A 25613-nucleotide genomic window follows, 5' to 3' on the forward strand; every position below is an offset into this window, starting at 1 on the left:
CCTCGAATCATGAAGACGAAGCTGGAGGTAGGTCACACAACGTAGGTCTTCGCATGAAGACAATCCTCGAATCATGAAGACGAAGCTGTAGGTAGGTCACACAACGTAGGTCTTCGCATGAAGACAATCCTCGAATCATGAAGACGAAGCTGGAGGTAGGTCACACAACGTAGGTCTTCGCATGAAGACAACCCTCGAATCATGAAGACGAAGCTGGAGGTAGGTCACACAACGTAGGTCTTCGCATGAAGACAATCCTCGAATCATGAAGACGAAGCTGGAGGTAGGTCACACAACGTAGGTCTTCGCATGAAGACAATCCTCGAATCATGAAGACGAAGCTGGAGGTAGGTCACACAACGTAGGTCTTCGCATGAAGACAACCCTCGAATCATGAAGACGAAGCTGGAGGTAGGTCACACAACGTAGGTCTTCGCATGAAGACAACCCTCGAATCATGAAGACGAAGCTGGAGGTAGGTCACACAACGTAGGTCTTCGCATGAAGACAACCCTCGAATCATGAAGACGAAGCTGGAGGTAGGTCACACAACGTAGGTCTTCGCATGAAGACAATCCTCGAATCATGAAGACGAAGCTGGAGGTAGGTCACACAACGTAGGTCTTCGCATGAAGACAATCCTCGAATCATGAAGACGAAGCTGGAGGTAGGTCACACAACGTAGGTCTTCGCATGAAGACAACCCTCGAATCATGAAGACGAAGCTGGAGGTAGGTTACACAACGTAGGTCTTCGCATGAAGACAATCCTCGAATCATGAAGACGAAGCTGGAGGTAGGTCACACAACGTAGGTCTTCGCATGAAGACAATCCTCGAATCATGAAGACGAAGCTGGAGGTAGGTCACACAACGTAGGTCTTCGCATGAAGACAATCCTCGAATCATGAAGACGAAGCTGGAGGTAGGTCACACAACGTAGGTCTTCGCATGAAGACAATCCTCGAATCATGAAGACGAAGCTGGAGGTAGGTCACACAACGTAGGTCTTCGCATGAAGACAATCCTCGAATCATGAAGACGAAGCTGGAGGTAGGTCACACAACGTAGGTCTTCGCATGAAGACGACCCTCGAATCATGAAGACGAAGCTGTAGGTAGGTCACACAACGTAGGTCTTCGCATGAAGACAATCCTCGAATCATGAAGACGAAGCTGGAGGTAGGTCACACAACGTAGGTCTTCGCATGAAGACAACCCTCGAATCATGAAGACGAAGCTGGAGGTAGGTCACACAACGTAGGTCTTCGCATGAAGACAATCCTCGAATCATGAAGACGAAGCTGGAGGTAGGTCACACAACGTAGGTCTTCGCATGAAGACAATCCTCGAATCATGAAGACGAAGCTGGAGGTAGGTCACACAACGTAGGTCTTCGCATGAAGACAACCCTCGAATCATGAAGACGAAGCTGGAGGTAGGTCACACAACGTAGGTCTTCGCATGAAGACAACCCTCGAATCATGAAGACGAAGCTGGAGGTAGGTCACACAACGTAGGTCTTCGCATGAAGACAACCCTCGAATCATGAAGACGAAGCTGGAGGTAGGTCACACAACGTAGGTCTTCGCATGAAGACAATCCTCGAATCATGAAGACGAAGCTGGAGGTAGGTCACACAACGTAGGTCTTCGCATGAAGACAATCCTCGAATCATGAAGACGAAGCTGGAGGTAGGTCACACAACGTAGGTCTTCGCATGAAGACAACCCTCGAATCATGAAGACGAAGCTGGAGGTAGGTTACACAACGTAGGTCTTCGCATGAAGACAATCCTCGAATCATGAAGACGAAGCTGGAGGTAGGTCACACAACGTAGGTCTTCGCATGAAGACAATCCTCGAATCATGAAGACGAAGCTGGAGGTAGGTCACACAACGTAGGTCTTCGCATGAAGACAATCCTCGAATCATGAAGACGAAGCTGGAGGTAGGTCACACAACGTAGGTCTTCGCATGAAGACAATCCTCGAATCATGAAGACGAAGCTGGAGGTAGGTCACACAACGTAGGTCTTCGCATGAAGACAATCCTCGAATCATGAAGACGAAGCTGGAGGTAGGTCACACAACGTAGGTCTTCGCATGAAGACGACCCTCGAATCATGAAGACGAAGCTGGAGGTAGGTCACACAACGTAGGTCTTCGCATGAAGACAATCCTCGAATCATGAAGACGAAGCTGGAGGTAGGTCACACAACGTAGGTCTTCGCATGAAGACAACCCTCGAATCATGAAGACGAAGCTGGAGGTAGGTTACACAACGTAGGTCTTCGCATGAAGACAATCCTCGAATCATGAAGACGAAGCTGGAGGTAGGTCACACAACGTAGGTCTTCGCATGAAGACAATCCTCGAATCATGAAGACGAAGCTGGAGGTAGGTCACACAACGTAGGTCTTCGCATGAAGACAATCCTCGAATCATGAAGACGAAGCTGGAGGTAGGTCACACAACGTAGGTCTTCGCATGAAGACAACCCTCGAATCATGAAGACGAAGCTGGAGGTAGGTCACACAACGTAGGTCTTCGCATGAAGACGACCCTCGAATCATGAAGACGAAGCTGGAGGTAGGTCACACAACGTAGGTCTTCGCATGAAGACAATCCTCGAATCATGAAGACGAAGCTCCAGCTGACCGAGCAATCGCAATGAAGCCAGACAAGTGGTAATTAAACGAAATCAAATTTTATGTCTCCCGTTATATCACATATACAAAACCCTCAGCATACAAAATGAAAACAATTTGATATAATACAGATGGTAGGTTCGTAAAAGGGCGAGATGGAGAAAATGTCAAATAAACGTTCTTGGACAAAATGCGCTCAACGCTCCGGCTGGATTTTGGCTTTTTGGGGGAATTCCTGAAGCCCAGGCCAGAGGCCTTGAGAGCTTTAAAATGTTCTGATTTGGGTAAAAATGTTAAAATTCCTTTTTCTTAAAAAAAAAAAAAAAATGTTTTGGAATAGTTATTTATTTACCGCAGGAAGTGGTAAGAATTGTAAAGATAAAAAACCGATTGTAATAAAATCTCCCTCCTTACACACCCTCCGGTCACGCACTATATTGTGGGTGTGCGTTTCCATATTCCCAGGTACAAAACCCGGTTTAAATAACGTTTGTCATCAGTGCTGTGCAACTTGGTGTGGAACTCGTGCCTGTTTTTACATCGTAAACCTCCTCCTCGTGAACGAATCTCTAGCGCGTTTGTGCCTTTGCTGTGGATTCGAGAGGGGACGGCAAAGCCTTTGTGAACTTGTTCCTATGTTAATAAAATACCCCTGAACTGCACACGGCTAGATCAGGAGCCATCTACATATTACATCCGCGACATGGGGGAATGTTTGAATCTTCCCCATTACCATTCCCCTCTTTCTCCTCTCCCTTCGCTCCTCTCTTCCCTTTTTTTTTGCGTAATGCATACCCTCTTCCACCCCCTAAATTTTGTCATGCGTATGTGACGTGTCGATAGTCAAATACCCAGAACAATGGGAAGGCAACTTCAGTAAAAAAAAACAATATGGTGTCCAATCTGCAATTTGGATGTTTCCGATACCAAGGTGTGCTTTTCACGACTTGTCCTTTGCGTAATTATCTTCTTCAATTTCAACTTCAATGAAATCATAACCGTCGAGAGAAGCTCGAAAATGTGGCTTATCTGAACTTGGACGTTTTATTTTGTGCTAATTTTGTTGCAATTTGCCCTCGGTATTTGTAAACAGATCTGTGCAAAGGCTGAATGAAAATACGAGAAGGTACGGGATGGCGAGGGAGGATTCAGTTGTAGTGCAAAAGTTAATAAAAGGTTTAATGGACAATGCCAGAGAGTTTATGAAAAGGATGGATAATGATGACTTTCGGAGTGAAAAGAGGTATAAAGAGGGAGTGCTGTGGGGTAGATGAAAACAATGGAGAAAGGATGAGTGCTGGTGCTGGTTTATGAAGCTACACCGGGCAATACAAGAAGCCAGAAGTGTGGATGAAGTGGCGAACGAGTGAAACCGTTTGGCCTCCCAGCTCCATGGCTCGCAGGCATCCGCGGAATCCCACATCGTAGGCTGGGGAGGGTAGAAGGTCCGATGGGATAGGGGATGCTGTGGCACCTGAGGTCAGAATGGGAAACAGAAGGAAGGTATTGCACAGTTGCCTTTAAAAAGAAATGTAATGATATCGTGGATGGAGACAATTAAATAAATGCAATTAAAGAGCAAAGCACATCCACGATCTGATGTGATGGAGGTACCTAAGCTGCTGTTACTCACCTATCCAAAGACCCCCATGGGTATCGAGTCGAGCAGCCTTGCCTGGTGTCTTACCAAGCACGGGGTTCTCGTTGCCTACCTGTAACCACGCACTGCGCAAATACCTGCACACACGTGCGTACGGCCATAGCTCCCACACTAATCTGATATTTTAAAATTTATCATTATTAATAATATTACTGTTATTGCGACTTGAAAGAAAGTATAATCCCACCCACCAAGGCTACCTGCCAACTCTGATGTGGAACCAGTGCTGAGGCTTCAGTCGCACAGTCGATCTCAACTGCAAAAGTCCTGAACCCAGGTTTAGTGCCAATTCGACATGCCAGTCTACAAGTCCCAATGCCAGGAGGTCAGCCCCAGGTACTGGATTCCCACTCCACAGAAGAAGGCCACTGGGGGCTGAATTGGGCTTTATCCACAGCTCCACTGATGTGTTTGCCTGGGATTTGTCACTGTATGAAGAAAATAGCAAGAGCGACAGGTTAACAACATCAACAGTGAGAAATAAAAGGAACAAGGAGAAAAAGACGTAAAATGTCAGAGCCTTCTTCTTCACAGTTTTAGCAATTTTGCTGTTAAAGGTTGCCAGTCAGCCATCTTTGGTCAGGTTACAAAACAAAATATTCTGCATATGTATACTCTCGTGTATTGTCTTTTTGCCAAGTTTGAACAAAATCGGGCCATGCATATGATTGGGGACACGTTTAAGTAACAAAATGGCCGCCAGTCGGCCATCTTGGATCTGATCTCTAAAATAAATGACGTGCGCATGTAAGCTATAATTCATTATCTATGTGCGAAGTTTGAACAAGATCGATAAACGCATGTCCGAGAAATGGTTGAGGAAGTGTTCCATTTTAGGAGTTGCGGAAGACGAGAAGACTAGGCCATTTCGTAGGGTTCAAAGCTCGTTTATTCGAACAGAAATACTCCGCACTGATATCGCGAACGGAACTCGTACAGCTTTTATAAAGCCAAAACCCTCTTTGGAGGGCGTGGCTCCAACAACTGCGCGTACGTCACGTCCACACAACCAAAAGCCCCACAGGCCCGTGCACGTGGATTATGACCAAATATGGTAACCGCTACATGCAAATAAGGTAACCGCGGCATGCGAATAAGGTAACCGCTACATGCAAATAAGTTAACCGCGACATGTGAATAAGGTAACCGTGACGTGAATAAGGTAACCACTACATGCAAATAAGGTAACCGCCACATGCGCCCTCCCAGAATGCACTCGCACGGGCGTGCATGTAGTTCGCGGGCGCGCTCGGCAGTGCCGAGAAGGCTCGAGCAGTGCTCGGCCTCGGTCCGCGCGAAAAAACGCTGCCGTGGGGTTGAGCCGACCGAGGAGCTGGTCAAGTCCTCGGGGGAGGCTGCCGAGGTTCCTCGCGGGCCTCCCGAGGTTGCAGTTCGTGGGTGCGCTCGGCAGTGCCGAGAAGGCTCGAGTAGTGCTCGGCCTCGGTGCGCGCGAAAAGGGGTTGAGCCAACCGAGGGGCTGTTCAAGGCCTCAGGGTAGGCTGCCGAGGTTCCTCTCAGGCCTCCCGAGGATGCAGAGTAGGAGAAGTAGTTGCGCGAGTTGCAGCTTTCTACACGCGAGCTGTCGCTGTAGTTGTACAGTTTTCACGAGGTGTAGTTGTAGTGTGTAGTTGCGCAAAGGTGACGAGCAGTGCTCGTTGGAGAAGGCTCACCACTCTGGTCGCAGAGGAGGTGCTTGGCCATAGTGCGCGCGAAGGCTACGAGCAGCAGTACTCGGCCTGTGCGCGCGAAGTTACGAGCAGCAGTGCCACCCGCATCCCATCGGAGGATCCTGGAGGAAGCGCACCCCTCTGTTCGCAGAGGAGGTGTCGCGCGCAGTGCATGCGAAGTTACGAGCAGCCGTGCTGCCCGGGTCAGTGCGCAGGAAGGTGACGAGCAGCCGTGCTGCTCGGGTCAGTGCGCGCGAAGGTGACGAGCAGCCGAGCTGCTCGGGTCAGTGCGCGCGCAGGAGATGAGCAGCAGTGCCACGTCTCGTCGGAGGATCCTGAAGAAGGCGCACCCCTCTGTTCGCAGAGGAGGTGCCACGCGCAGTGCGCGCGAAGTTACGAGCAGCTGTGCGTGCGAAGGTGATGAAGCAGCCGTGCCGCCAACGTCAGTGCGCGCGCAGGAGATGAGCAATAGTGCCACCCACGTCTCGTAACTGCGTTCCTTCGGAGGATCCTCGAGCAGGCTCACCCCTGAGGTCGCAGAGGAGGAGCCGAGCACAGTGCGCACGAACCAAAAGGCCGCCCATCATTCCCAAAACTCCGGCAGTTCGATCAAAACTGCGTTTGCCGTGTTCGTCTGAAGCCCCCGAATCCGTTCGGGAGCAGCCGGGGTCACCAGTGTAGGTGTCGCCATGCTCGTTGGAAGCCCCCGAAATTTTTTGTAAAACTCCGGCAGGTCGATCGAAACTGCGATTGCCACGTTCGTTTGCAGCGCCCGAATCCGTTCAGGAGAAGCCGGGGTCACCAGTTTAGGAGTTGCAGAAGACGAGGCCATTTCGTAGGGTTCAAAGCTCGTTTATTCGAACAGAAATACTCCGCACTGATATCGCGAACGGAACTCGTACAGCTTTTATAAAGTCAAAACCCTCTTCGGAGGGCGTGGCTCCAACAACCGCGCGTACGTCACGTCCACACAACCAAAAGCCCCACAGGCCCGTGCACGTGGATTATGACCAAATAAGGTAACTGCTCCATGCAAATAAGGTAACCGCGACATGCGAATAAGGTAACCGTGACATGTGAATAAGGTAACCGCTACATGCGAATAAGGTAACCGCTACACCATACTGGTTTTTTTCAACTAAAATGGCCGCCAGTCAGCCATCTTTGATCAGATCGCAAAATAAAGTGAGGTGCACGTGTAGGCCCTCATGTGCTGTGCCTGTGCCAAGTTTGAACAAAATTCGTCCATGCATGGCTGAGAAATGGTTGGGGACACGTTTTAAGTAACAAAATGGCCGCCAGTCGGCAATCTTGGATCTGAGCTCGAAAATAAATGACGTGCCTATGTAATGAAACGGAAAACCAAATAATACATTGGAGTCATCAGGAGGAACCCGAATAAGTAAAGAGCAAAGATGGAGTCATCAGGAGGAACCCCAATAAGTAAAGAGCAAAAATGGAGTCATCAGGAGGAACCCGAATAAGTAAAGAGCAAAGATGGAGTCATCAGGAGGAACCCGAATAAGTAAACAACAAAGATGGAGTCATCAGGAGGAACCCGTATAAGTAAAGAGCAAAGATGGAGTCATCAGGAGGAACCCGAATAAGTAAAAAACAAAGATGGAGTCATCAGAAGGAACCTCGATAGGATTCGGGTTTCAGCCGCTACTCCACAACCCTCAAACCCATCCAGGCGCAACCAAGTGAACCTTTCAGAAAAATCTCTGCAATAATTCACTTCTCTTTGGACAGATAAAGGAAGAGAGAAATAAAGAACAAGCAAGACTTAGAATGAATAAGGAGAAATGTGAAAAAGTATAAAGAAATGTGAAAGGAACAAAGATCCCTAACTCCTCGCCCTAGCTCCTTCCCTTAACTCCTAGCCCTAACTCCTTCCCTTAACTCCCAGCCCTAGCTCCTTCCCTTAACTCCTAGCCCTAACTCCTTCCCTTAACTCCAAGCCCGAGTTCCTTCCCTTAACTCCTCACCCTAGCTCCTGCCCTTAACTCCAAGCCCGAGTTCCTTCCCTTAACTCCTAGCCCTAACTCCTTCCCTTAACTCCTAGCCCTAGCTCCTTCCCTTAACTCCAAGCCCGAGTTCCTTCCCTTAACTCCAAGCCCGAGTTCCTTCCCTTAACTCCAAGCCCTAACTCCTTCCCTTAACTCCAAGCCCGAGTTCCTTCCCTTAACTCCTAGCCCTAACTCCTAGCCCTAGCTCCTTCCCTTAACTCCAAGCCTGAGTTCCTTCCCTTAACTCCAAGCCCTAACTCCTTCCCTTAACTCCTAGCCCTAGCTCCTTCCCTTAACTCCAAGCCCGAGTTCCTTCCCTTAACTCCTAGCCCTAACTCCTAGCGCTAGCTCCTTCCCTTAACTCCTAGCCCTAACTCCTTCCCTTAACTCGTAGCCCTAACTCCTTCCGTTAACTCCTAGCCCTAGCTCCTTCCCTTAACTCCTAGCCCTAATTCCTTCCCTTAACTCCTAGCCCTAGCTCCTTCCCTTAACTCCTAGCCCGAGCTCCTTCCCTTAACTCCTAGCCCTAACTCCTTCCCTTAACTCCTAGCCCTAACTCCTTCCCTTAACTCCTAGCCCTAACTCTGAGCCCTCATTCATTCATTATCTGTGTTCCAAGTATATGAACAAGATTGATAAATGCATGTCCGAGAAATGGTTGAGGACGTGCTCAACATCGGTTTTTTTTTTTTACAAATAAAATGGCCGCCAGTCAGCCATCTTTGGTCGTATTGTGAAACAAAATGTGCTTATGCATACCATCATGTGTTGTCTTTATGTCAAGTATGAACAAAATTGGTCCGTACATGTCCGAGATATGGTTACGGAAACACGCACAAATAGACGAGACCCAATTCATAAGCCCCCGTTTCGGACAAATTCCAACGGGGGCTAATAATGAATTTGATGCCGTTTCTGAAGCTCATTTCGTAACCCTAGCTTTCAATCAAGTTGCTTCGACCCCATGTGCCTAGAAGAGCTTACCATTCAAACACAAAGATGGTTCAAAGACAAATCCAAGAATTTGAACCACAGGCCAGTGACGAGGCAGGAGACCGTCAACAGAAATAAATGGCGGCCCACGTTCAGCAGGTCACGTGACCCTCCAGAAATTGCCAATTCCTCCAAATGTGACAAACAGTCGAAAGATGGTCTGTTTTCGGGGCAGTTTGCCTGAGTTTAATTTCAATTAATAAACGATGGATTTGAAATTATACAACGACACTTCGACATTTAGCCAACTAATTAATAATTTAATCATTTTACCATTATTATTTATTTAATTTCCTTATTAATCACTTATTTACTTTCTTTCTCATCTGGGCAATGTCTCAGGCACCTTTTGAGATAGGAAGCTAATATTTGGCATGACAGTGACCAACCGATGTGGCTATAAAGGATGTTTTTGATTTATTGATTAATCAATTAATTGATTAATTATTTGATTAGTCAATTTTTTTTAATTTTTTTTCGATTAATGACTTATTTAATTAATTTTCAAAAAGTTACAGCTTCAGATGAAACAGTGGTGGTTGAAGTATGCTATTAGCCAATTGATTACGAAATTATTTTACGACTATTATTTATTGATTTTAATTATGCAATTAATCAATACATTATATTGTACACCCCTCCCTCCCAATACCGTCTATTTGTGCTGCATGGCGGTATCCCCGGGCGCCGAAGATGCCCTGGCAATGCTGCGCTGGAGAATGTTATTTATTTATTTGGCATGGGGCCGGTGTACTTTGAATGTATCTGTACTTGTTCAAAATAGTTTTACGATACGGCCTAAACCTCTCACAGCTGGACAAGCTTGAACACTACTATATAACCTTTTTGACAACATCTGTTTCGCCATTGCCTTTCGATCATCCGTGTTATGATTATGGACTTTCAGGAATTTCCATTTGCTGATGGGAAGCATGTTTTCCCCAATTAAACATACTACACCCTTTCAATTCTGAAAAATTTGGGGGTAATGTACACATTCTTGGTATACTAATTTTGTCCGAAATCATTCCAAAATGCTGCCCCGTTGGCAGGTTGATGAACTACCCTAACAAAAAGTTGATGAACTTCTTTTAAAAAAAGTTGATGAAATTCCCTAAAAAAAAGTTGATGAACTTCCCTAAAAAAAGTTGATGAAAATTTAATGAACTTCCCTAAAAAAAAGGTTGATGAAAAGTTGATGAACTTCCCTAAAAAAATAAGTTGATGAAAAGTTGATGAACTTCCCTAAAAAAATAAGTTGATGAAAAGTTGATGAACTTCCCTAAAAAAATAAGTTGATGAAAAGTTGATGAACTTCCCTAAAAAAATAAGTTGATGAAAAGTTGATGAACTTCCCTAAAAAAATAAGTTGATGAAAAGTTGATGAACTTCCCTAAAAAAATAAGTTGATGAAAAGTTGATGAACTTCCCTAAAAAAATAAGTTGATGAAAAGTTGATGAACTTCCCTAAAAAAATAAGTTGATGAAAAGTTGATGAACTTCCCTAAAAAAATAAGTTGAAGAAAAATTGATGAACTTCCCTAAAAAAATAAGTTGATGAACTTCCCTAAAAAAATAAGTTGATGAAAAGTTGAACTTCCCTAAAAAAATACGATGATGAAAAGTTGATGAACTTCCCTAAAAAAATAAGTTGATGAAAAGTTGATGAACTTCCCTAAAAAAATAAGTTGATGAAAAGTTGATGAACTTCCCTAAAAAAAAGGTTGATGAAAAGTTGATGAACTTCCCTAAAAAAATAAGTTGATGAAAAGTTGATGAACTTCCCTAAAAAAATAAGTTGATGAAAAGTTGATGAACTTCCCTAAAAAAATAAGTTGAAGAAAAATTGATGAACTTCCCTAAAAAAATAAGTTGATGAACTTCCCTAAAAAAATAAGTTGATGAAAAGTTGAACTTCCCTAAAAAAATACGATGATGAAAAGTTGATGAACTTCCCTAAAAAAATAAGTTGATGAAAAGTTGATGAACTTCCCTAAAAAAATAAGTTGAAGAAAAATTGATGAACTTCCCTAACAAAATAAGTTGATGAACTTCCCTCAAAAAAGAAGGTGATGAAAAGTTGATGAACTTCCCTAAAAAAAAAGTTGATGAGCTTCCCTAAAAAACAAGTTGATGAAAAGTTGATGAACTTCCCTAAAAAAATAAGTTGATGAAAAGTTGATGAACTTCCCTAAAAAAATAAGTTGAAGAAAAATTGATGAACTTCCCTAAAAAAAAAAGTTGATGAAAAGTTGATGAACTTCCCTAAAAAAAAAGTTGATGAGCTTCCCTAAAAAACAAGTTGATGAAAAGTTGATGAACTTCCCTAAAAAAATAAGTTGATGAACTTCCCTAAAAAACAAATGGTGATGAAAGGTTGATGAACTTCCCTAAAAAACAAATGGTGATGAAAGGTTGATGAACTTCCCTAAAATTCATCGTGGATGGTGATGGGCCTATATTATAGGAAGGTGTGTACTTGCTGAGTGGTTTGAAGCAGGTGATGACCTTGCACAAAATAACATTTGTTGTTTGCTTAATAATTAACACATGGGCCACACCTGTGTGGATGCCCCCACAACGCAGGCATCCCTGTGGTTGTATTTATTACCCACCTGTGTGAGATTCTGTTGTGAAACTCCAGGAAAGTTTGTCCACTGAACGCGATCGGCAGTTCCTCCCCTAATGATCTCAACTGTCCTTCTGCAAATAAAATGCATGGGTCTCATCCGCAAGCTTTTAAAATGGGAAAACATCGCTGGCACCCAATCGTATATAGATGGGAGGTTGGGAGGAAATAGGTGCAAACCCCAAAATAGGAGAAAAAAACATTTTGCTGAGGTATGTAGTAAATGTCGTATGTAGTATATGTTGCCTTATATCATGTACTTTACTAGCCTGGCCTGATTATTCCCCAACTAACAGGTAGTAACACAACGAGCTCCATATTCAAGCTATTCGAACCTTTCTGACAACGTTTCCCAGAGTAACCATGAGGGCATAGGCAGGAGAAGTTGGCATGGTGAGGCTGGCAATGACCTCCATGTCTACAGGGGCTGCGCCCACGCGTACAAGGGTGCCTGCGGAAGTTTGTCACGTCCACCAAGCGGCTGCTTCTATCACGCAGGTTTGATGCTGACACGTGTCCAATGGTCAGCTGGGTGAGAGGAAGTGGAATAGGAAAACGTGATACAAGTTAACTGCTGACTGTTGGTGGGGTTTGCCAAGTGCAAATGTCTGTTGGTGGGAGAATGGGGGTTGGAGAAGGACTTTAAGAGGGTATCTGTTGTAAGTGTTTTGCATTCAAACCAAAGACCAGAGCTATACAAAGGTAGTGGACAAGAAAATGGAAACACCAATGTAAAGTCACTTTATCGGCCATTGGGCCACCATGTGCAGCCAATATGGCACTTTTGTCACATATCATGTCATGTCATCACCACCAGTCGGCCATCTTGCCATAGGTATAATCAAACAGGCATGTGCAGCATTTTTATATATGACCCTAAGCATGCTGGGATGTTGTTTGCTTAATTAACACAGGGGCCACCCACACCTGTGTGGAAGCCTCTTGGTTGTCCCTCATTTAGTCAGGTGTTTCCATTCTTTGTCCACTACCTGTAATTCAACAGCAGAGTGTGAAGCAGAAGCAATATTCCTTAAAACTACATCAAATTTCCTTGGAAATTATTGGCTGCTTTCTCATTACTGCACATCGGATTTTTATGTGAAAAAATAAAAAATATTTTTTCACATAAAACCGCTTTTTTGCGTGCAAAAAAAATATTTTGCTATTTTCGGAGAAAAAAAATATTTCGCCCTTTTTCGGGAAAAATAAAATAAAATGCCCTTTTTGGTCGAAAATGTCTGGCAATGCTAAAAAGAATTAGGGAATTTTTCGAAATTTTAAACTGCGATCGAAATTTTTAACTGCGATCGAAATTTTTAACTGCGATCAATCTCAAAAACAAAACGTTGCGTCCACTTGCGTGCGTTGCGTCCCCAGCGTGTACAGCAGTGAGGTGGTGTACTACAGTGAGAGAGTGTACACAAAGTGTGAACAAGTCTCCTATCAAGATGAGTGCTGCTCTTCGTGACAAGTGGCTGAAGGAATTCAACGCTGGCGGCGATGGGGCCACCTTCAAGTACGTGTCGAGTGACACGGCTTTCTGTCGAGCTTGTGAAAAGACTTTCCGGGCGAAGCAGAAGTCTGAGCTGGCCCAACATGTCCAAGGAGACCGCCACAAGAACAACTTGGCCTTGAAGAAGAAGAGGACGGTCACGCAAGCCACCATGGAGGACTTTGGTGGTGGAAAGAGGCACAAGTGCGACGTCGTGGCTCAGGAGCTGTGCCAGGCCATGCTGGCCGCTGGCATCCCATGGTCGAAATTGGAAAACCCTGCCCTCCGGTCGTTCCTGGAGAAGCACATCACTCTCCAGATCCCCGATGAAAGCTGGATTCGAAAGCACTACCTCGACAAGTGCTACGACGAGGCCTTGGCGGGGATCCGGGCCGACCTCGGACAGCAGCCCATCTGGCTGTCCGTCGACGAGACGACAGATTCGGCAGGTCGATATGTGGCCAACATCATCGCGGGACACTTGTCCAAGGAGGGGTACTTTCGTCCCCACCTCGTCCAGTGCATGTTTCTGGAGAAGACCAACTCCGGGGAGATCGTGCGCGCAGTCAATGACACGCTGCGCTATCTTTGGCCTGATTTCAAGCCGGAGTGCCTCAAGGTCCTCGTCAGCGACGCCGCGGCCTATATGATCAAGGCCGGCCATGCCGTGAAGGAACTCTTCCCGGACTTGCTGCATGTGACTTGCGTTGCCCACGTGCTCCACCGTGTCTGCGAGACAGTCCGAGAAATGTTCAAGGACGTCAACGACCTGATTGCCACGACAAAGAAGGTGTTCGTCAAAGCCCCGTCGCGTGTTGTCCTTTGGAAGGAGCAGCAGCCCAATCTTTATCTCCCCCCCGGAGCCCATTCTGACTCGGTGGGGGACGTGGATCGACGCCGCGGTGTTTTACGCCGAGCACTTCGAGGCCGTCAAGGACATTGTGGACCAGCTGAACGATGACGACGCGATGGCAATCCGGAGTGCCAAGGACCTGTTCGGAAAGGCGGACATCAAGCTCAGTTTGGTCTTCTTAAATGCCCACGTGTCGTTCATCCCGAAGATCCTTAAGCAGCTGGAGGAGGCCGGCATGGAGCTGGCCAAGGCCTTCCAGCTCCTTGATCAGGCCAAGGAGGAGCTCGAAAAGATCCGAGGCTGCCGTAAGGAGATCCTGCTCACCAAGTTCAAGGCGGTGCTGCAGCGCAATCCCGACAGTGGTGTGCTGAGGACAGTGGCTTTGATCCTGGATGGAGATCAGCACGGATCTGAGGTTGGTGTGCCGGCTGGAGTCAAGCTTGCCGACATCCCCCTCTTGAGGTACTGCCCCATCGTCAGCGTCGACGTGGAAAGGTCCTTCTCCGTCTACAGAAACGTCCTCACCGACCGCTGACACCGCCTCACCAAGGAGAACATTACCAAGATAATGATTTCAAACACCTACTTTAACCGTTCCTAAAAGGGTCTTGTCAATTTATTCTAGTCCTCTACTTATCAAACAATGCGGTTGCAATAAAGGTACCTGAACGTCATTTTTTACCTGTTTACTAGACCAGAGTGCTTAATGTTGTGCAGGAAAAAGCTTACCATTTTTTGTTCTTTTTTTGACTGATTTCTGAAAAACTTGATAATAATAAAAAATGAATAAAACGGGGGAAAAAAATATTTCGGGATTTTTTCACATTAAAAAAAAAAAATCCCGCTTTTCAAAACATAAAAGGCCTATTTTCTTAACATAAAAATCCGTAGTCTACTCATTACTGAACGATAATATGGAGTTTTTCCTCAGCACTTGTCATGTAAATATGGAGAATTGTGAGCAGTTTTGACTTTGTAATTAGCCCATCCTTGAAGATCATTAATTGGCCAACTGGGTTTTCAATCAATGATCCGATAACAACATTTGATCATCCCTCCTGCACAGGCTCAATTTCCTGATGATTAAAATTCAAATCCTTCAAATGTATCGGAATCCAATATCTCTGGGATGCCAGTGCAACACCATCACCACCAGAGTACCCAATGGCAATTCTTCTATAACAATTAAGAAACAATATCAGAGTAATGTTTGTCGGAGGTGCAGATTGACCTCTGACCAAAAATCGAGCGAAAGCGACAAATTTATGGCACAAGTGTGCCAGGTGGATGGATCCCATCGCGTCAGCAAATACAAGAATACAAAGTGATGACAAATGATCAAGGATGACATATATATTATGTGTTTAGGGAAGCTGGGGGGCGGAGGGAGATTGAGGGGCGGAGGGGACTGGGGGGGCAGAGGCATCATAAACTGAAAATAGTCAGTAAGGTGTGGGAGATGAGTAAGGGGGTAATTGGGGGGAGATAGCAGCAAGGAGATTATGTGGGGCTTGGAGGGGCTTGGATATGGAAGGAAGGCAGACTAATATTTAACATTTGTGTCCGCATCATGAAAATGGTCCTGCGCCAACCAAAATAGACTGAAGAAGAGGACTCTTGACTGCAACATTATGACCCTCAGTAAAGGCAACAGTTAAAGTCCAGTGTGGCAACATGCTCAATGAAGCATTCTTACGTTCCGACTGAATCGTCTACAAAGATGGCCGAACTCTCACTAATAATAATAATCTCAGTTTGTGTGTGGATTTTGGGTTTTGGCACCTTACCTGCTGAATGGCTCCAGTAAGACCTTTGGAAATGGCTGCATTTTTAGAGAGCTCATGGTAGTTTGGCACTCCTCCGAGGTACATCGGCTGCTTCACGTTGAGAGACGTGTGCTCTCCCTACACGAGAGACGTGTGCATGGACATGGAAGAATCAAGCTTCGCTCAGACCAGGGACGCAAGGAATACATCATTGACGAAAATGTTTCAAACAAAGCATCTTCAGGAAAACACAAGCAACCATGTTATTCAATCTTAAAGCAAAAAACATATCCTGCAGAAGACTTCCAGAATGCAGTAGCTACATTTTTGCTTGAATATCTATCTATAATTCCAGTAATCTCTGTGTGTGTGTGTGTGTCTGTGTGTTTGTCTGTGTGTTTGTCTGTGTGTTTGTCTGTGACCGCTGTTTCTCGACAACCACGGGTCCGATATACTTGAAACTTGCCAGGTATATTGCTGGGGACCCGAGGATGTGCCTTTTCAAGGTTTGAAATTAATCGGACAAGTGGTTCCCAAGGTATGGTCACCGTACTCGCAAGCCGTTCGCTTTGGCTTTGCGAATGGACCAAACCATTTCATGTAAATAGAGGGGGGGGGGGGGGGTTCTACCGTACTCGCAAGCCGTTCGCTTTGGCTTTGCGAATGGACCAAACCATTTCATGTAAATAGAGGGGGGGGATTGTCACCGTACTCGCAAGCCGTTCGCTTTGGCTTTGCGAATGGACCAAACCATTTCATGTAAATAGAGGGGGGGGGTTGTCACCGTACTCGCAAGCCGTTCGCTTTGGCTTTGCGAATGGACCAAACCATTTCATGTAAATAGAGGGGGGGGATATAATTTTAGATATGAGGATACACTTCCGCTTCCGGTCCGGTCTGGAGAGGACGCTGGCGTTACTTGTTCGCCGCTTCTCCGACTGGGCCATTGTACATAGTTTGCTTTTCTGGTGGTCGTGGCGGATTTTTGACCGTTGGGTCTGCCCTCTGCTCGGTCCCGGCTCTGCTCCTGGCTTCGCCTGCCCGGCTCCTCCACTGTTTCCTCAGGCCCGCTCCCGTTGTTTGCGGCGGTGGCTGTTTGCCGCTGTGGTCTTGATTAGCGGCTGCAGTCGTTTGCCGCTGCGTTTGCCGCTTTGCCTCCTCGACCTTGGCCTCGTACTCGTCCCTTCGCTCCTGCCTGGCATGGCTCTGAGGTACTCCGCCGCAAGGCTTCTTCTGCTCAATACCCGCTCCACCCCATCATGCATCTCTGCCATCAAATCAAATGGACTCCTCCGACGACCCAGGTATATTCACCGTGGCTCCGGTCGTAAGTTTGTTTATTTGCAATCAGGTCACTCCATCCCCGTCCTCTGGTCGGCTCAGCGCACTCTCACTCTTCGTCCCAGCGCACCTGGTCACAGCAACGCACACGATCGCACCTCCTGCCTACGAACCCTGGCTAAATCACCTGAATTCATCCCTGCTGTTCAAAACAACATCAAGCTCACCCTGTTCAACACCCGGTCCCTCAACAACAAATGCCTCATCCTGAACGAATACATCCTGGATAACAAACTGGACTTTCTCTGTCTCACCGAAACCTGGCAACAACCTCTGGACTACTACACACTTAACCTCACCACACCCAATGGATATTCCTACGTCAATAAACCACGCTCGGAGGGCCGAGGTGGTGGAATTGCCGTTATCCACCGTCAAGACATCAAGACCAACCTCATCTCCATCTCATCTGCTCCATCATTTGAACACCTGGCTTTAAAACTCTCTGGTCGCACGCAGTCAGTCATGGCTGTCGTCTACCGCCCTCCCAAACCACACCCATCATTCCTGTCTGACTTCTCCTACTTTCTGACCCAGCTATTTTCCCTCTCCCCCTCAATCCTCCTCCTTGGTGATTTCAATATCCACATGGACTCCACTGACTCCACAATAACCACTGACTTCACTGATTTACTCACCTGCTTTAACCTCACTCAACATGTCGACTTTCCTACCCATATCCGTGGTCACATTTTGGACCTTGTCTGCTCCACTGGATTAAATTTGCACCATCTCTATGGCTCTGACCTCACCCTCTCTGACCACTTAGCCATCACTCTGACCATCAACATCCCCGCCCCAACACCAAGGCATTATCGCACAATCAACTTCCGTAAGCTAAACGCTCTTTCACCTACCTCATTCTCATCCACCCTCTCTGAAAAAATGTCCACTTCTCCCTTCATTGACCTCCACACCCCTTCTGACCTCACTGACTACTACAACCACACTCTCTCCTCCTGCCTTGACCAGCTTGCGCCTGTAAAAACCAAAACAGTTTCTTTCACCCATTCTGCTCCCTGGTTTACCCCTGAACTCCACCTGATGAAAACTCGTGCTCGCCAACTTGAAAGACTCCGCAATAAAACGGGTCTCACAGTTCACTCCCAAGCCTACAAGGACCACCTACAACACTACAAAGATGCCCTCTCCCGCGCCCGCTCTGCCTACTACTCTCAAATTATCCACTCTGGCTCCGGAAACCCAAAAGCACTCTTCTCGACAATAAACAAACTCCTCCGCCCCCTGAACACCACCACCCAGTCATTCACAGTAGACAACTGCATCTCCTTCCTCTCTTTCTTCCAACGCAAAATTGACAACATCTACAACAGCTTGACCACCGCCGCACCCGCTCCCCCTCCAACCACCTGCCCCCCCCCCCCCTTGTCCTGCCATCCCCTGTCTCGGTTCTCCCCAATCTCCCCTACTGACCTCTCTGAACTCCTCATAGGAATGAAAACTGCCACCTGCACTCTTGACCCCATCCCCTCCAGCTTTGTCAAAGCCTCCCTCCCTGCTCTCTCTCCACTTATCATTGCAACAATAAACTCCTCCCTGTCTACAGGCATCGTCCCACCTTCCCTCAAAATTGCTGCTGTTACCCCCATTCTAAAAAAACCTGGTCTAAACCCTGACACCCTAAACAACTTCAGACCCATCTCCAACCTACCCTTTCTGTCAAAAGTTTTGGAACGCGCTGTAGCCACTCAACTCAAACATCATCTCTCTGCCAATAACCTGTATGAAACATTCCAATCCGGATTCCGGTCCAACCACAGTACTGAAACTGCTCTCCTCAAAATCACCAACGACCTTCTCCTCTCCTCTGACGCTGGCAACCTCAACATTCTCGTCCTCCTCGACCTCAGCGCTGCCTTTGACACCATCGATCACACTATCCTCCTCACCCGACTTGAATCCACCTTTAACGTTACCGGCACTGCCCTCTCTTGGATTAAATCATACCTCTATGACAGATGCCAGTTCATCTCCATCAATAACTGCAAATCCCCCACTGCTCCCCTCCCCCAAGGTGTCCCCCAAGGTTCAGTTCTTGGCCCCCTCCTCTTCATCCTTTACCTGTCCCCGCTCAGTCACTTAATCCGCCGTCATGGTCTCCAATTCCACTGCTTCGCCGATGACATCCAGCTTTTCATCTCCACCAAGTTCGTCTCCACCGACACCCACTCTATCCTGACAAACTGCATCACTGAAATAAAATCCTGGCTTCAAATCAACTTCCTCAAGCTTAACTGTGATAAATCTGAAATAATCATCATTGGCCCAAAAACGCTCACAAAATCCACCCATAACTTTGCCCTCAACATCGACGGTATCCCAGTATCCACCTCCCCTCACATCCGGAATCTTGGCGTCATCTTTGACCAAACCCTTTCCTTCGACAAATACACTAAACAGATCACAAAGTCAGCCTTCTTTCACCTGAAAAACATTGCCCGTCTCCGCTCATCCCTCTCCTCCACGGCTGCAGAAACCCTCATCCACGCCTTCATCACCTCCCGTCTGGACTACTGCAATAGCCTCCTCTATGGTTCACCCTCAAAAATCACCAATAAACTCCAATACATTCAGAACTCCGCTGCCCGTCTACTCACCCATTCCCGGACCCGTGACCACATCACCCCCGTCCTTTACAAGCTTCACTGGCTCCCCATCCCCCAGAGAATCCAGTACAAAATCCTCCTCTTGACATACAAAGCCCTCCATAACCTGGCCCCATCCTACCTGGCTGACCTCCTCTCCAGACACACTCCCACCCGCAACCTCCGCTCTGCTGGTACAAACCTCCTGACCCCCTCCATCCGGACCAAATTCAGATCCTGGGGGGACAGGGCCTTCTCCATCGCTGTGCCCACCCTCTGGAACTCACTACCTCACACCATCAGAGACTCCTCCTCACTCACCACATTCAAAACATCACTAAAGACCCACCTGTTCAACACTGCATTCAACATTCAACCCACAGCATTTAACCCCTGACTATCTCTTCTCCTTCTCCCTCCTTTTGCTTTAAATATTTCCCTATTGATTCTTGTCTTTTTTGAAATTGTTGTTTTCATGTATTGTTATGCATTATGTTTGCCACTCTGTCAAAGCGCCTTTGGGCTTCTGGAAAAGCGCTATACAAAATAAATGAATTATTATTATTATTATTATATATATATAGTACGGGCACGCCCTAGTAGTATTAATAAAACTTGGACAAATGCAAACAGAATCATGTGGAAATAACTAGAAATCATCCCAAAATGCAAAGCCAATCCACGTCCGAACTAAACTTCATGAAAACAACAGATAAATATAAATCTTTCTATAATTCACCAAATGTCTGTCTGTCTGTCTGTCTGTCTGTCTGTTCCCAGGTACCACAAAAACGGCTGAACCGATCGCAACGAAATTTTGGGTGTGTAATCCTGGGGCCCCTGGAGTAAAATGGGCTATATTGTTTTTCCAAATTTTTTTCCAATTTCCAATTTTCCAGTTTTTCCAAACACGATGGAATAATATTTACCGATATGAACAGTGATGTGGCTTTTATTGAAATTCTACAAATACTGTTTAGATTTTGATGATTTGCGTGTGATATGATTTAACGGATGTTTATATAAATCGTTTAAAATAAAATAAAATCCTTCAATTTCTGATATTTTGCCTTTTCATTTGGGCCTCCCAATTGAAGCCCCGCCCATAGGATGAGTACCGTTGCTAGTGAAGGAGCTGCGCTCCAACGCGAGTCGAAAGAATTGACGCGACCAAAGACGGAATTCGTCCGAGTTGCTTTATTGAAACAAAACAGCTCAGGTATTCTGACAAGCCCGTTTATCGGGCAGCAATATATATACACATTTATGCCGGGGCGTTTGCCCGGGAAAACCGAGACCGGGCATGCCCGGGTGTCAAGGGCGAGTCCTGGAAAGGCGAGTCTGGACACGCCCGGGCGTCCGGGACGCGGCCTGGCAAGTCGAGGGTGGGCGTGCCCGAGCGCTCTGGGCGAGCCCTGGAAAGGCGAGAGCGGGCATGCCCGGACGCTCTGGGCGAGCCCTGGAAAGGCGAGTCTGGACATGCCCGGGCGTCCTGGACGCGGCCTGGCAAGTCGAGGCTGGGCGTGCCCAGGCGCTCTGGGCGAGCCCTGGAAAGGCGAGAGCGGGCATGCCCGGGAAAGACGAGACCGGGCGTGCCCGGGAGGTTCGGGCGTGCCCGGGAACAGCGAGTCCGGGCATGCCCAGGAGAGGTGCGTCTGGGCCCGTCCGGACGAGCCCGGCATGGTGATCGCGCCCTGGCCGCGTCCTGGCAGGTGCAAGACGATTGTGGACATTCAGCGGGAACCGCTACACACGCCCCTCCAGAATCGACCTGCACCCCGGCAGGGTCAATTTAAGGGGGGTCTGGATGACCCAGCCAAAGCGACCCCTGGAGGTTCGTGGGGGGGGGGGGGTCCGATCTGGTGGTGGTTGGTTGAGCGGGGGGAACTGTGGACGGGGGGCGGCCTCGCCGCAGAGGAAGGGCCAACCGTGGTGGTCGGTCGACGTCCACGTGCGCCGGTTTGAGGCGGTCCACAGAGATCCGGTCCGACCGGCCGCCGACGTCGATGACGAAGGACTTGTCGCCCCGTCGCAGGACCCAGAAGGGCCCGTCGTACGGCGGCCGGAGTGGCCCCCGGTGCGTGTCATGACGCACAAAGACGTACTCCGCTGTGCGAAGCGCCGGGGGGACGTAGGACTGGGGGCCACCGTGGCGGGACGTTGGCACGGGGGCAAATCGTCGGGCGGCCTCCTGGAGGTCCGAACACTGGTGTGCGGCGGACCATGGACTGGTAGCGTCGGGCACGAACTCGCCCGGGACGCGGAGCGGCTGGCCGTAGACGAGCTTGGCGGCGGACGCCCGGAGGTCCTCCTTGGGGGCCGTGCGGAGGCCCAAAAGGACCCACGGCAGCCGGTCGGTCCAACCGTCGTCCTGAAGGCCGGCCCATGAGTGCGGCCTTCATGGAGCGGTGAAACCGCTCGCACAACCCGTTGGCTTGGGGGTGGTAGGCCGTGGTGCGGTGCAGCGTGACCCCCAACGAGCGGGCGACCGCGCCCCAAAGTTCGGACGTGAACTGTGGGCCGCGGTCGGACGAGATGTCCGCCGGTGCGCCGAAGCGCGCGACCCAGGTGGCGATGAACGCCTGCGCCACGTCGGCGGTGGTGGTGGAGGTGAGGGGCACGGCCTCCGGCCACCTGGTGGTCCTGTCCACCATGGTGAGCAGGTGGGTGAACCCCCGCGATGGGGGCAGGGGACCCACCAGGTCCACGTGGACGTGGTCGAAACGCCGTGCAGGCACGGTGAAAGGTGCTAATGGGGCCTGGGTGTGGCGGTGGACTTTGGCCCGCTGGCAGGCCGTGCAGGCGTTGGCCCAGTCGCGGACGTTCCGTCGAAGGCCGTGCCAGACGAAACGCGCCGACACCAGCTTCTGAGAAGCTTTCCGGCCCGGGTGAGAAAGGCCGTGGATGGAGGCGAAGATGCGGCGCTGCCAGGAAACGGGCACGATGGGGCGAGGCTGGCCCTGGGAGACGTCGCAGAGCAGGACGGTGCCCGCGAAGGGGATGTCGGCCAGGCGGAGGCCCGTGTCCGCCACGCGGAGGGCCTGCACCGAGGTGTCGGTGATCTGGTCGGCCGCCATGAGCGCGAAGTCCACGCCGAGGTGGACCGCGTTCGTGCTGGCCCGAGAAAGACAGTCGGCCACAGCGTTGTCTTTGCCGGCAACGTGCCGGATGTCCGTGGTGAATTCCGACACGGCGGAGAGGTGGCGCTGCTGGCGGGCCGACCACGGCTCCGTGACTTTGGCCATTGCGTAGACCAACGGCCTGTGGTCGACGAAAGCCGTGAACGGGCGGCCCTCCAGGAGGTGTCGGAAATGGCGAGCGGCCAGGAATAGACTGAGCAGCTCGCGGTCGAACGTGCTGTATTTTAACTCGTTCGGCCGGAGTTGCCGGCTGAAAAAAGCGAGTGGCTGCCAAACCCCGTCCACCCATTGTTCATGGACGGCGCCCACCGCGTAGTTGGAGGCGTCCGTAGTGAGGGCGATGGGCGCGTTGAGCACTGGGTGAGCCAGCAGCGTTGCGTCGGCGAGGGCCCGTTTTGCGCTCGCGAAGACCACGTCCATGGCCGCGGACCAAACGATGTCATGCTTGGCCGGCTTGCCCCGGAGGGCCTTGTAAAGGGGCCGCATGAGCTGAGCAGCGCGGGGCACGAATCGGTGATAAAGATCCACCATGCCGAGGAACTCTTGTAGGGCCTGGATGGAACGGGGATGCGGGAACGTGGTGATGGCCTCGACCTTGGTCGGCAGTGGCACGGCCCCGGTCTTGGTGATGCGGTGGCCCAAAAAGTCAACGGTCATCGTGCCAAAGTGGCATTTGGCTGGGTTGACAATTAAGCCGTGCTCGCTGAGGCGACCGAACAGTGTTCGGAGGTGGAGGAGGTGCTCGGCGCGGGACGTGCTGGCGACAAGGATGTCGTCCAGATAGACGAAAAGAAATGGCAGGTCGCGCAGCACGCCGTCCATTAAGCGCTGGAACGCCTGGGCCGCGTTCTTGAGGCCAAATGGCATCCTCAAAAATTCGAACAGGCCGAACAGCGTGATGACGGCCGTCTTCGGGACGTCGGCCGCCCGGACAGGTACCTGGTGGTATCCCCGTATCAGGTCAATTTTGGAAAATATGACCGTCCTGCCAAACGGGCGGAAAAGTCCTGGATGTGCGGGATCGGGTACCTGTCGGGGGTGGTAGCATCGTTGAGGTGGCGGTAGTCGCCACACGGGTGCCATCCGCCCCCCGGCTTTGGCACGATGTGCAGTGGTGAGGCCCACGCGCTATTGGAGCGCCGCACAATGCCGAGGTGCTCCAACGCGTCGAACTCGGCCTTTGCCACGGCGAGCCTGGCCGGGTCAAGGCGGCGGGCCCTGGCGTAGACCGGCGGGCCCGTAGTGGGTATGTGGTGCTCGATCCCATGCCGCATTGCGACGGCCGAAAACGTCGGCCGCGTGAGGGCCGGGAATTCCGCGAGCAGGCGAGCAAACTCGTTCGCCGTCGGGAGGGCGCACGTCAGTTCAGTCGGCGCGGAGCTGCTCATCGTGCACGCCAGGGAGCTGAAGGTCTCGGCGTTGACAAGGCGACGTCGTTTGACGTCGACCAGCAGCCCGTGCGCACAGAGGAAGTCGGCGCCCAGCAAAGCCATGGGGACGCAGGCGGTCACAAAGGTCCACTGAAAGCGCCGGCTGCCGAAGCAGAGGATGACGTCACGCGGGCCGAAAGTGCGTATGGCCGAGCGATTAGCAGCGACCAAAGAGGGGCCGCAAACGGCGTCCCGCCTGTCCTGCTTGGAGGCGGGTATGACGCTCAGTTGGGCGCCGGTGCCACAAAGGAAACGCCGCCCGGACACCTTGTCCCGAATAAAAAGCAAGTTGCCCGAGTGGCCGGCGCTCATGGCTGGGAATGAATGCCGGCCCGGCCGTTTCCCGACTTGCCGAAAGTGCACGGGGGCCGGCACGTCCGAGCCTTGTGTCCGAACCTGGCGTGGTAATAACACCACGCCTGGTCAGGTGGAGGCCCCGGCCGTCGTGTCGGAAGCGGTCGGCGCGGCGTGGCGGCCGCCAGTTGCACCGGCAGTTTGGCCTCCAACCGCGCAGGGCGCTCGGGCGTCATGGGCGTCGCCTCGGACGGCGGCAGGCTCCAGGTAGCCGCGCCGATGTGTTGGCCCGCCGAGGAGATCTTATCGGCTTCCCTGGCGAGGGCGCGGGGATCGGTGATCGACGTGCCAGCCAGGGCGAGGCGTACCGGGTGAGGCAGCTGGCGAAGGAACAGCTCGCGGAACAGAAAATCCGGAGAGTGCTCACCGAGAAACGAGAGCATATAGTCCATGCGCTCGGACGGGCGCGTGTCGCCGAGCTCGGGCAGGTCGAGCAGGCGCCGTGCGCGTGCCGCCGGTGAGAGGGCGAAAGCGTCGAGGAGGAGCATCTTCAGTGCGTCATACTTGTCAGCAGCCGGCGGGTGCTCGAGGAGGCTCAAGGCGCGGGCCGCGGTGGTGGAACCGAGTGCTGCCACAACGTGGTGGAAGCGGGTGTCGTCCACGGTGATGCCTCGCAGGGCGAACTGGGAGTCCGCCTGGGCGAACCATACAGCCGCGTGAGCCTCCCAGAAGGTAGGCAGTTTAAGAGTCACTGCCGTGTCCATGTCGGTAGGTCACCAGTGAAGGAGCTGCGCTCCAACGCGAGTCAAAAGAATTGACTGGACCAAAGACGGAATTCGTCTGAGTTGCTTTATTGAAACAAAACAGCTCAGGTATTCTGACAAGCCCGTTTATCGGGCAGCAATATATATACACATTTATGCCGGGGCGTTTGCCCGGGAAAACCGAGACCGGGCATGCCCGGGTGTCAAGGGCGAGTCCTGGAAAGGCGAGTCTGGACATGCCCGGGCGTCCTGGACTGGCAAGTCGAGGCTGGGTGTGCCCGAGCGCTCTGGGCGAGCCCTGGAAAGGCGAGAGCGGGCATGCC

At 50.0% G+C, this 25613-nt stretch overlaps 1 protein-coding gene across 2 annotated transcripts in view; it reads right to left on the reverse strand.

The window, feature by feature from the left end:
- Positions 1–2689: 2689 nt before the first annotated feature.
- Positions 2690–25613, reverse strand: part of LOC137424534 (agrin) — a 193641-nt gene continuing 170717 nt past the window's right edge. For both annotated transcript variants that reach the window (XM_078775570.1, XM_068112090.2), the window contains exons 22-27: positions 15737–15853; positions 11940–12132; positions 11591–11678; positions 4507–4734; positions 4280–4383; positions 2690–4120 (exon numbers count right to left, since the gene is read on the reverse strand). In XM_078775570.1, coding sequence (XP_078631696.1) covers positions 3963–4120; positions 4280–4383; positions 4507–4734; positions 11591–11678; positions 11940–12132; positions 15737–15853 — 888 coding nt within the window. In that variant the 3' untranslated portion in view covers positions 2690–3962. The remainder of the gene's footprint in view (positions 4121–4279; positions 4384–4506; positions 4735–11590; positions 11679–11939; positions 12133–15736; positions 15854–25613) is intronic.

The sequence above is a fragment of the Myxine glutinosa genome, chromosome 4 (genome assembly GCF_964187855.1).
Source record: "Myxine glutinosa chromosome 4, kmMyxGlut1.1, whole genome shotgun sequence".
Taxonomy (NCBI): Eukaryota; Metazoa; Chordata; class Myxini; order Myxiniformes; family Myxinidae; genus Myxine; species Myxine glutinosa.